Source organism: Fukomys damarensis, unplaced genomic scaffold (genome assembly GCF_012274545.1).
Source record: "Fukomys damarensis isolate Sample0158 unplaced genomic scaffold, DMR_v1.0_HiC HiC_scaffold_23, whole genome shotgun sequence".
Lineage (NCBI taxonomy): Eukaryota > Metazoa > Chordata > Mammalia > Rodentia > Bathyergidae > Fukomys > Fukomys damarensis.
Genome location: NW_022900935.1, coordinates 39,659,650 through 39,670,349, shown reverse-complemented (window position 1 = coordinate 39,670,349; position 10,700 = coordinate 39,659,650). Strand labels below are relative to the sequence as shown.

Below are 10,700 nucleotides of genomic sequence, written 5' to 3'. Positions count from 1 at the left end.
GTGGGCTGGGTCAGTCCGGTGGCGCCGAGGTTCCCTGCGGGGCCGGCGCAGGCGGTGTGTGGCGGGGACCACTTCCCAGTCGTATCCGAAGTGACCGGGCGCTGACGTTGTTCTTTGTCCTCTCCCCGGCCTTTCAGAGCTGACGTTGCGCTCATCGGACTGGCTGTCATGGGCCAGAACTTGATTTTGAACATGAATGACCACGGCTTTGTGGTGAGTGCTGGGGACACGTCCCCGCCCTGACCTCCGTGCAGCCGCCCAGCTTCTCAGACCGCGTGGAGTCTGCGCCCGCTTGCGGCCCGTGCACCCCGAAGCTGCCCGTGGCACTTGTGTAAAAGAAGCCACTTTAGTCGTGCATGTGGCCGGCTGTCTGCAGTTCCAGGAAGGAGGCTCCTACGAGGTTAGGTGGCTTAAGTAGCACCCAGTGGTGCAAGAGGATACATCCTCCGCCTTGGGGAGCAGTTGCTGACTTATTGCCCAGTGAGATCTGAGAGAGAGAAAATGGTTTTGTTTTCGAGACAAGATCACCCTTTGTTGCCCTGGCTGGCCTCTGGCTCCCAGCTCAAGCCGTCCTCCCACCTCAGCCTCCGCAGTCGCTGGGACCTCAGCCACCACCGCAGGCAGGCTCCAAATGTTATTTCTGAGCTCTAAAGTGGCTTAGATGCACGGCTTTATCAGGGACACGAGGGGGCACAGCTCGGGCTGAAAGCTGGCTGAGCCCGTGGGAGGCTTTGGGTTGATCCTCAGCTCGAGAGACAGGTAGAAGAGGAGGCCAAGCCCCTGGTGGAACAGCTACTTCCTGGATTTGGTTCTGAGGCTTAACCGGCAGCAACAGGCTCCAGCAGGTACCCTGGGGACACTGCTGTGTGGCCCTGCCGTGGTGGCCTGAGCCCTCCCTGGGACTTGAGGCTGCACGGACACGTCACTGTTCCTGGGTGTGCAGGCTGAAGATCTTGTGTGTCCCAGACCCTCTATCAGGCCCCTTGTCCCTCCAGGTCTGTGCCTTTAACAGGACGGTCTCCAAGGTGGATGATTTCTTGGCCAACGAGGCAAAGGGAACCAACGTGGTGGGTGCGCACTCCCTGAAGGAGATGGTGTCCAAGCTGAAGAAGCCGCGCCGGGTGATCCTGCTGGTGAAGGCCGGCCAGGCCGTGGATGATTTCATTGAGAAACTGGTGAGGTGCTCCGGTCCAGGCTGCGCCTTCCTGGGTTTTCCTTTGGAGATCTTTTCATGTTCTGGATTCGAAGGGTTCACTTTGAGAGGATGACTGTGTAAAGGTTTTAGTGTTGGCTAACCTGGCTGGCGTGCATTGGGCAGCAATATCCTTGGGTGGCAGTAAGTCCAGGATGGGAGAGACCTTTCCCTGAGGATTTATTAGCAGTAAGAATCAGAACAATAGGAATCTATTAATGGGTTCTCTGTCTTTGTTATTCAAAAAACTTTTACAGCTACATGTGGTGTGGTGTGGTGGCACGTGCCTGGTAATCCAGGCACTTGGGGAAATTGAGGCAGGAGAATCATAGGTTAGAGCCCAGTTAGGGCAACATGGGGCTTAGCAAGACCTTGTCTCAAAAGAGTAAAACAGAGCTGGGGATGGAGCTCAGTGCAAGGACCCTGCGTTGTCCCAAGCATTGCCAAAACAGTTTTCTTACAGTTCCCTGAGGGGCAGGCAGCAGAACCACTAAGCTAAATCCCCGGCCCTTGTTTTTTTGAGACAAAGTCTAACTATAGTTCAGGGTGGCCTTGAACTCACTGTGTAGCCTAGGTTGGTCTCAAATGGGCAGCAATACTCCTGCCTCAGCCTCCTGAGTGCTGGGATTACAGCCACCTCTTTCGGCTGTGTCCTACTTTAGAAATCTATTTTTTTTTCAGTGTTCCTATAAAGCAGTAGTTTCCTTCCTTCTTTCCTTCCTCCTGCCCTCCCTTCCTTTTTGTGTTTTTGAGATAGGCTCTCACTGTGTAGTCTAAGCTGGCCTTGAGCTTACACTCCCCTTGACTCAGCCTCTGGGCATCCAGCACCAGCAATTTTGGCAGTTGTATAATATGAATGATAAGATAGCCCTTTAAGGAACTGGAAACTTAGTTTCATACCAAACAATTCTAGGCTTTAGCAAGTGTATCTCTTGTTTTTGTTAGTTTGTTTTTGAGACAGGTTCTCACTCTGCACTTCAGACTGGCTTGTACTCACTGTGTAGCCCAGGCTAGCCTTACTTGTGGCAGTCCTCCTGCCTCAGCTTCCTGAGTACTGGGATTAGCCATCATGCCTGCCTCGCTTTACGAGTTTAAGTAAGGTGTGAATGTAGCCACTCAGAATTGTTGACAAATATAACATGCCCGCAGACTATACATATTTGGGATAAATTCTTGTTCTTTCTGACTTTGGTCATCCTGGTGCCCATGTCTGGTTGCAGGTCCCGTTGATGGACACTGGTGACATCATCATTGATGGGGGTAATTCCGAGTACCATGATACCACAGTGAGTGTCCCTTAGTCCTGATTCCTCCAGGTCCCAGGAACACTTGAGAGAGAAGTGTCCTTGTTTCACCGGTGACAGTGGGCTGGCTCTCCCGGGGTCTGGCTCTGTGTCACCTGGTACGGGGCCTTTTCCTGCTGGCTGGATGGGATCTCAGTCCATACCCCCAGCTCTGAGAGCGCTGGCTGCTGTGCTCCCCTCGTCCCGCCCACTATTGCCTGACCAGTAGAGTCTGTGTCTAGCATGGTTGAGAACCCTGCTCTGGTGGCCTCAGGCCCTGGGAGCTGGGATGTCCCTGCATGCTGCAAAGTGCTGAAGGATACTAAGTCATCAAGCTTGTATTAAACCAGTTCTTAATTCATTGAGGCTTTTTGTACGGGGTCTTTCCAGGGAAAAATGGTAAGGTCTGTTTGCCTTTATTACTCCCTCTGGCAGTAGGGAAGGGGCCTTGAACATCCGGGAGAAACAGTTGTTTATTGCCACACAGAGAGGCCTGACTTGAGTGATTGTCCCCGAGGCCCTGGGCTGGGCCCATGCACCAGGGCGCCTCTGCCCAGCTAATCCCTCTCATCCTGTGGGAGAAATTGGGGTTTTGGAGGCATCATGACTTGGTTTTTCTCTTCTTCAGAGACGATGTCAAGACCTTAAGGCCAAGGGCATCTTGTTCGTGGGCAGCGGTGTCAGTGGTGGCGAGGAGGGGGCCCGGTATGGCCCGTCGCTCATGCCAGGAGGGAACAGAGAGGCTTGGTGAGTGCCTGGCTGCCCTGCAGGTCTGCACCTCACCTTTGCTGTGGGCTGGATGCCTTTGCTGGGATCTAGCAGGTGCACACGCTCCTCTCACCTTGCTGCGTCTCCCCCAGGCCTTGGGGGAAGCTGGGCAAGGTGTCCTAGGCTGGGACTGCAGACAGGCTCAGCGCTGCCTCTGCTGGCCCGTGTGTGGTCCTCAAATAACTTACTAACTGAGTAGCACAAATATCTGACCAGGCCTGGGAATGAGGCGGAAAATTGTATTTGACTCTAGGGTAAAAACCAAAGCGGACACTGTTCACCGTGGGCTGTGCAGGAGGGAGGGCCGTGGTGAAGGGGAGGTGCTGGATGGGACGGGTGAGTCTGGTGTAGGAGTCGGTGCTGGGAGTGGCTGGAGAATCCTAGTTTAGTTTGTGCAAACATGGATCATGCAGGATTTGGACCCGGGAAGAGGAGAGAGAGCCAGGGGGAGGGAGAGGGAGGACACGAGAGGCAAACGGCAAAGGAAGCGTCCGTTTGCGGTTCAGGCCAGGTGAGTGAATCCCAGGTAGTCTAGATTTGCACCAGGTGCTGGTGGGACCTAACCCCATTTAGAAAGGTGATTCTTTAGCCTGCCCTGGTCCACAGTGGGCAGAGCGGTGAGGGAGACCGGAGCTGTGCAGGAGAGGAAGGGGAGCCATTCCTCCAGTGCAGGGCCTCCTACGCCACTGTGCCTGCTGGGTCTTTGTGTCCCATGTGCAGAACCTGCCGCACCTGCTAACCCGCATGCAGGTAACGAAAGGGTCTCTAGACGGACCTGAGTCGCCCACAGGCTGGATTCGCAGCTTATTCTGAGGCTGCACTGAAAGTTTTTCTGCTGCTCTGTGTGTGTGTGTGTGTGTGCACGCGCGTGCGTGTGCTCGCTTGTGCATTGCTGGGGATGGAACCCAGGGCTGCACGTGCTTATTGCTGAGCTGCATCCCCACCGCACTTTCATGATGCTTCTTCCCCGCCTTTTTGTTTTGCTTTTCGAGACAGTCTCACGACATGGTCGAGGCCAGCCTTGAACTTGCTCTGTGGCCCAGAGTGACTTGAAATGCAGGATCCTCCTGCCTCAGCCTCCCAAGTGCTGGGCTACAGGCATGCACTCTGCCCAGCCTTTCTGTCTGTTGTCTGAGGCAGGTGGTTGGCAGCCTCTACCCCGAGGCCCATGGAGACCCAGAGGCCCCGGCCTGGCGTTGACCTGTAGAGCTTGGTGTGCTCGTCAGTTTAATGAGCACTTCTGCCTCCATCGGAAAGTAGAACATTTGATTACTGAGCAGAGCCGAGCCCATCTCTCCAGGCTGAGCTGAATCCTTCTCTCCCTTCCACAGGCCACACATCAAGACAATCTTCCAGAGCATCGCTGCCAAAGTGGGGACTGGAGAGCCCTGCTGTGACTGGGCAAGTTCCGGGTGCCCCTGCAACGCCATGGGCATCGGGCCTGTCTGAGTGATGAGAGAACAGCCGAACGCAGACACTGAGCCACTAAAGCAGCCTCCTGGGGTTCCACAGCGAAAGCAGACAGGGCAGGGAGAGACCGGAGCTTCTCTAGCATCCCATCATAGCTGGAGGACTCAGAGGGGAGCGGGGTGCGCTGCCTGGGGGAGGAGGGTGGGTTGGGCTCCACTGTGGAGGTGGAGAACCCCGTCCCTGCTCTTGGGATCTGGGTGCTGAGTGCTTGAGTCCGGAAGTGCAGAAGCCTGGTGGTTCCCAGACACCTGCTCTCCTGTTCACTGCAGCCGCAGCCTTGTGGGTGTGAGGAGGAGAGGAGCGTCGTCTCCGTGCTTCCCCATGGACTTCCGCTTCCTGAGGGTTGGGCTGGGTGATCTGCACACTCTGTCCTGCCCCTCGCCTTCATGTTAGATCAGCTGTTTTGCCTGCTGATTTCCGTACTTTATATCTTTTGAGTCAGTGGGGCTGTGACTGGATGGGGGCGTGAGGCCTGAGGGACAGGCACCCTCCTTCCCGGATGCCGGGGCCTGGCAGTCTTCACGGCAGCTCACCCGGCGCCTGCCTTTCCCCAGGGCTGGCGTGGTGTGCAGTCGCTAAGGTGGGTCAGAGGCTGTGGCAGGACAGGGGCTTGATCCCGAGCGGTGGTGACAGGAACGCCCGCGACCCTGGCTTGTTCTTAGCCGCAGTGGGGTAGAATCAGGAGGGCAGCGCAGGCTGCCCCTGTGGATCTCTTAGGCCAGGCTGCCTGTCTGAGGCCTCCGGGCTCAGGGTGCCGGAAACCATGGGCCTGAGGCCGTGGCCATGGTGCTGTGCGGCAGTGTCACAGGCAGGAGGGCCTGGCCAGCAGTGTGGATGCCCAGTCTGCTGTTGGTGCCTGGAGGCTGGGACGGCCAGGAGATGCAGCTGCCAGTGTGCACAGGCAGTGGGAGTGAGACTGGCGCCTGGGCACGAAGGACCCGACTTGTCTGTGCCAGGTTCTCTGCCCACTGGACAGTTTGTGGTTTGCTTTCCCAGTCACTCCGGCAGGCACAGAATGAGTCTCTTAGAGCAATATGTGTCTTCTGGTTTCCAAACAGGGTATTGCTAGGTAGTCCAGGCTGGTCTTAAACTCACTGTGGAGTCTAGGCTGTCCTCAAACTCACAGTGATCTTCCTGCCTCAGCTTCCCAGGTGCTGGGCTGACAGGCTACAGTAACTTGTAACCACTGAGATCCCTCATTAAGTTACCCATCGTGAACTTGGCAACTATTCAGACACTTTTATGTCTGGCCAGCTTGTGTGAGGCAGGACCTCGTCAGCAGCAGGGTTTGGGAAGAATGCATTTCTGGACTTAGGAAGTTGAGAGCCAGATGCCTCGCAAGGCCATTTTACCCCCTCTGTAGCCATGGAAACAACCACAGCATATTTATATGTGGAAAGACAAGTGATTAGCCAATTTATTGTAACTTCTGGTTTCTAAAAAAAGTGGTAACCAGGAAAAGAGAACCTCTTTTTCTCCAGCACTGGGGGTCAAACTCAGGTCCTTGCACTTGTGAGGCAGGTGCGGCCCCACTGAGCTAAACTCCCAGTTCCCTAGAAGAGAACTTTTTAAACTTGTGGGTAGGGGCTGGGGAGAAAAGCAGTTAGAACGAGGCCCAGCGAGACCACATGGCTTTCACGAGACGCTGGGGACCTGCAGGGGACGAACCTGCCTGGTTGAGGTCACAGCAAACGGAGTAGAAGCCTGCATGGGTCGCTGGCTGAGTTGGGCTTGGAATTCTGTTCGCTTCCCCTGTGTGGCTCTTTGTATGGGTGGAAGGGAGCCTTGCCAAGGACCTGTGGGGCTGCCGTCCCCACTCTGATGGCCCCGTGCCTGCTGCCCCACAGGTGGGAGATGAGGGGGCCGGGCACTTCGTGAAGATGGTGCACAACGGCATCGAGTACGGCGACATGCAGCTCATCTGCGAGGCGTACCACCTGATGAAGGATGTGCTGGGCCTGCGGCACGCGGACATGGCCCAGGTGCGGCCCCACCCCTCCCTCCCTCCCATCCCCGGGCATCCGGCGCCTGCCTGGACGCTAATTGAGGGGAAGCCGTTGGTAATGGGACCAGAAAGTAGGACAGCCAGTCACGCAGCAGAGTCCCAGAGTGTCCCGTCTGGGGGTAATCATGGCCCACGTCACGGGGTGCGGTCGGTCACCTGTCAGCCAGGGAGCTTTCCCTGCTGCTCGGGCCGGGCCTACTGATGGATCTCCAGAGAAGTTAGTGCAGACCGAAGCAGAGGATTTCACTAGCATTTTATTCAGAAAACCTTCGAACACATGGCAAGGGTCCCACTGTGGTCGCCATGCACCCCCGGGCCCATGTTAGCGTCTCACTGCACTCCCTGTCCGGCTGCTGGCGGGCTCGCATGGTGTTTTGGGCACAGTGCAGGGTCAGTGGCTGGCATCGGTACCTTCTTCCCCTGATACTGAAGCATCATTAGGTAAACATTTGTTTCAGTTGAAGACATGGGATTGAACCTGGTGCACCAAGGCGAGTGATCCACACTGAGCTTCCCCCGCCCCATCCTCCCTCTTTGTTTTGTTTTGTTTTCTGTTGTAGAGACAGCGTCTCACTAGGTAGTTCAGGCTGGCCTTGAATACTCACTGTGTAGCCCAGGGTAGCTTTGAACTCTCAGTGATCCTCCTGCCTCAGCCTCCCAAGTGCCAGCATTACAGATGTGTGCTACCACGCTCAGCACCCATCCTCCTGTCTTGAGTGTGCTTTGTTTGTTCGTATTTGCTCGGTTTACACACTACTCCTCTGTTCATCTAACACACGAATAGAAGCGCTTTCTCCATGGGAGGCACTGTCCTAAGGCTTCATGGGCTCAGAAGACAGACAGGCAGTAACTGGTTCATGGAGACTGTCTCGAAGAAACAAAGTGGAGGGATGGTTCTGTTTGTGCCGTGGGCTGCTCCACCTGGACGCCAGGGGGCTCGCCCTCCACTCCCAGCCCCGTGCGCCTGGTCACTGTGGAGGCCGGGGAGGAGCTTGCCCTGCGGAAGCCGCCTGGCCCTGATGTTGCTTTGTCCCTCTGCCACCACCACAGGCATTTGAGGACTGGAATAAGACGGAGCTGGACTCGTTCCTGATTGAAATCACTGCCAATATCCTCAAGTTCAAAGACAGCGATGGCCAACATCTGCTGCCTAAGATCAGGGACAGCGCGGGGCAGAAGGGCACTGGGAAGTGGACGGCCATCTCCGCCCTGGAATATGGTGTCCCTGTCACCCTCATTGGTAAGGCCCCAGTTCCCCGTTCTGACCTGGAGTCCCTCTGGAATGCTGCTCTGACGGGTGTGTAGGCCATCATCCAGCCCGGCAGCACTCGGGGTCTTTGTGCAGGAAGGGAGTAGACCCTGCTTAGGAGTCTCTTCACATTGCTCTTTCCCCACGGGCCGTGAGGGCCATGCACAGCTTAGTGCCTTCCCATCCAGTTTTAGCTTGGGACTATTTAGCACTCCTCCTTGAAGTCTAGTCAGTGACTGTTACTGCTTTGCAGTAAAGGCTGGCCTTGAACTCTATAGCCAGGCTGGTCTGGAATGCATGGAGATCTTCCTCTGCCTCTGAGTGCTAGGATTACAGTGTGCACCACCAAGCCTGGGCTTTCCTCGCCCTGACTTCCTGGTCAGCCTGGCCTCACCTTGCATGGAAAGCGGGGGGCAGGCTCATAAGCCCCAGGTGTGCGCAGGGAAGTTGGCAGCCCTGAGCTCTCTGTTCACAGGGACCGAGGTGCTGTAAGGGTGGCACAGTCCCCAAAAGAGCCCTCTCTCCTTCCTGTGGAGACTTCATCCCCTTCCCTCAGGCAGGAAGCGTTGGGCAACACGGAGGCTTTGCCACACTCGTGTGTTGCAGTGTTGTGTGAAGCTTCCTTCCCCTCCTGCTGAGTTTGCCTGTATGGCCGGGTGGGTGGGGACAGGAGGACATCTGCCTGGATGCCTGGAGCTCAGCTCATGCTGTAGTTCACGGCCTGCATCCTCTCTATAGGTCCTCAATCACTTCCTGGATTTCTGCCCATTTTGTCTGGACAAAAAAGAAAATCATTTATTTTAATTATATAAATTGTTAAATGGGGTGTGTTGATGCACATCTGTAATCTTGACACTTGAGCGGCTGAGGCAGGAGGATCACCACAAGTTCGAGGCCAGCCTGGGCTGCAGAATGAATGCAAGGCCAGTCTGAACTATGTAGTGAGGTCCTGTCTCAAAAAAACAAAACAAAACATGTCTGTAATCCTAGCTATTCAGGAGGCTAAAGCAGGAGCATTACAAGTTTGAGGCCAGCCTGGGCAACTTAGGTCCTTTCTCAAAATAAAAAGTATGGGGATGTAGTTTAAGGCTCCCTGGGCTTAATACCCAGTACTGAAAATAAAATAAAAATGAGTCAGGCATGGTGGCACACCCCTGTCATCCCAGGACTCAGGAGGCTGAGGCAGGAGGATCACCATGAGTTTGAAGCTAACCTGAGCTACAAAGCTAGACCCTGTCAAAACAAACAAACAAAAAACAAGCAAAAAATAATGTCTTCGAATTCAAAATTCACAGAAAAAACTGACAAATACATGAAAGGTTTTTTTTGTTTTTTGTTTTGTATCAGGGATCAAACTCAGAACCTTGCCCTTGGAAGGCAGGTGTGGTGCCCCTGAGCTAAATCCCTGACCCAGTTTTATCTTTTTTTTTTTTTTTTAAGGGAAAATTCTTATAAAATGGAGAGAGTGGACCTCAGGACTTAGAGGCACAGTGGAAGGTTCCCCTTTCCATATGTTCATACTCTGTGCTAAAGAAGCTAATAATCTGGAGCTGGTAACAGACCCAGACAAGGCTTCAAGGAGGCCTCTTCCTTGTAGCCGAAGGGCTAAGATAGTGATTGATCAGAAAACTTTTCTGACAAAGTGGACATTGTCAGGCAAAAACAAAAGCTTCAAGAGTAGGAGGGAGGCTACTTAACTTTGGTTGGCACTGAAAATTATTCCTAGCTTTTTAGAAAATTTTATTTCAGTTATTACACATAGGGCTGGGGATTTAGCTCAGTGGTGCCACTGCCTGCCTTGCAAGTGCAAGGACCCTACTTCAATCCTCCGTTCCAAATAAAAAAAGGAATCTGTGAGTGGGCCAGGGATTCGGCTCAGTGGCACCGCTTCTGCCTTGTAAGCGCAAGGTCCTGAGATTGATCCTCGGTCCAAAAAAAAACAATCTGTGAAAACTATATAGTTGAATCTCCACAAAATTATATATTACTCCTTCCTCACAGCTATTGGACTGAAATCCTTCAAACAAAACCAAAAAAGTCTTATAAATTGAAAGCGAAATTATATTTCACGGCCAATACTGAGTAGGTGTGAATAGTTGCTGTATTTCTGCACTTTGCCTCCGAACCCCCTTGAAGGAGTTCTGTCGATCTCTGTGGTCGACCTTGTTCCTGTTGGCGCGCATGCAGCGTCCCGACCCTCAACTTGGGGCCTGCGGTTGGAGCTTCTGCTATCGCTTGCCCCGCGCAGGAGAAGCTGTGTTCGCCCGGTGCTTGTCGTCCCTGAAGGATGAGCGGGTCCATGCCAGCCAGAGGCTGAAGGGCCCCCCGAAGACCCAGTTTGGGGGTGACAGGAAGACCTTCCTGGAGGACATCCGAAAGGTAGGGCTTCCCCGGCTGGCTCCCTCCCTGTCCTGTGGGCTCTGCGGCCGCGGAGGGGGGGTGGCTCTCCAGCTGCAGCCTCAGAGTCCGGTGTCACTGTCACCTAGGCCCTCTATGCGTCCAAGATCATCTCGTACGCGCAGGGCTTCATGCTGCTGAGGCAGGCGGCGTCCGAGTTCGGCTGGACCCTCAACTACGGCGGCATCGCCCTCATGTGGCGAGGGGGCTGCATCATCCGCAGGTGAGCTCCGTGGACTGGGAACCTTTGTGGGGGCCCCGGCCATGGTCCCCGACGCAGCCGAGATGCACGCAGGGGATGCGGACAGCACGACCCTGCCCTGGCAGAGTCCGCAG

General features: G+C 54.7%; 1 protein-coding gene across 1 annotated transcript in view; it reads left to right on the top strand.

Annotated features, from left to right (window-relative positions):
- The first annotated feature begins 118 nt into the window (after window positions 1-118).
- The window catches only part of Pgd (phosphogluconate dehydrogenase), an 11,322-nt gene continuing 740 nt past the window's right edge, over window positions 119-10,700 (top strand). The window contains exons 1-9 of the mRNA XM_010628097.2: window positions 119-213; window positions 996-1,175; window positions 2,413-2,478; window positions 3,104-3,222; window positions 4,575-4,644; window positions 6,561-6,695; window positions 7,769-7,958; window positions 10,216-10,346; window positions 10,454-10,587. Coding sequence (XP_010626399.1) covers window positions 169-213; window positions 996-1,175; window positions 2,413-2,478; window positions 3,104-3,222; window positions 4,575-4,644; window positions 6,561-6,695; window positions 7,769-7,958; window positions 10,216-10,346; window positions 10,454-10,587 — 1,070 coding nt within the window. The 5' untranslated portion in view covers window positions 119-168. The remainder of the gene's footprint in view (window positions 214-995; window positions 1,176-2,412; window positions 2,479-3,103; window positions 3,223-4,574; window positions 4,645-6,560; window positions 6,696-7,768; window positions 7,959-10,215; window positions 10,347-10,453; window positions 10,588-10,700) is intronic.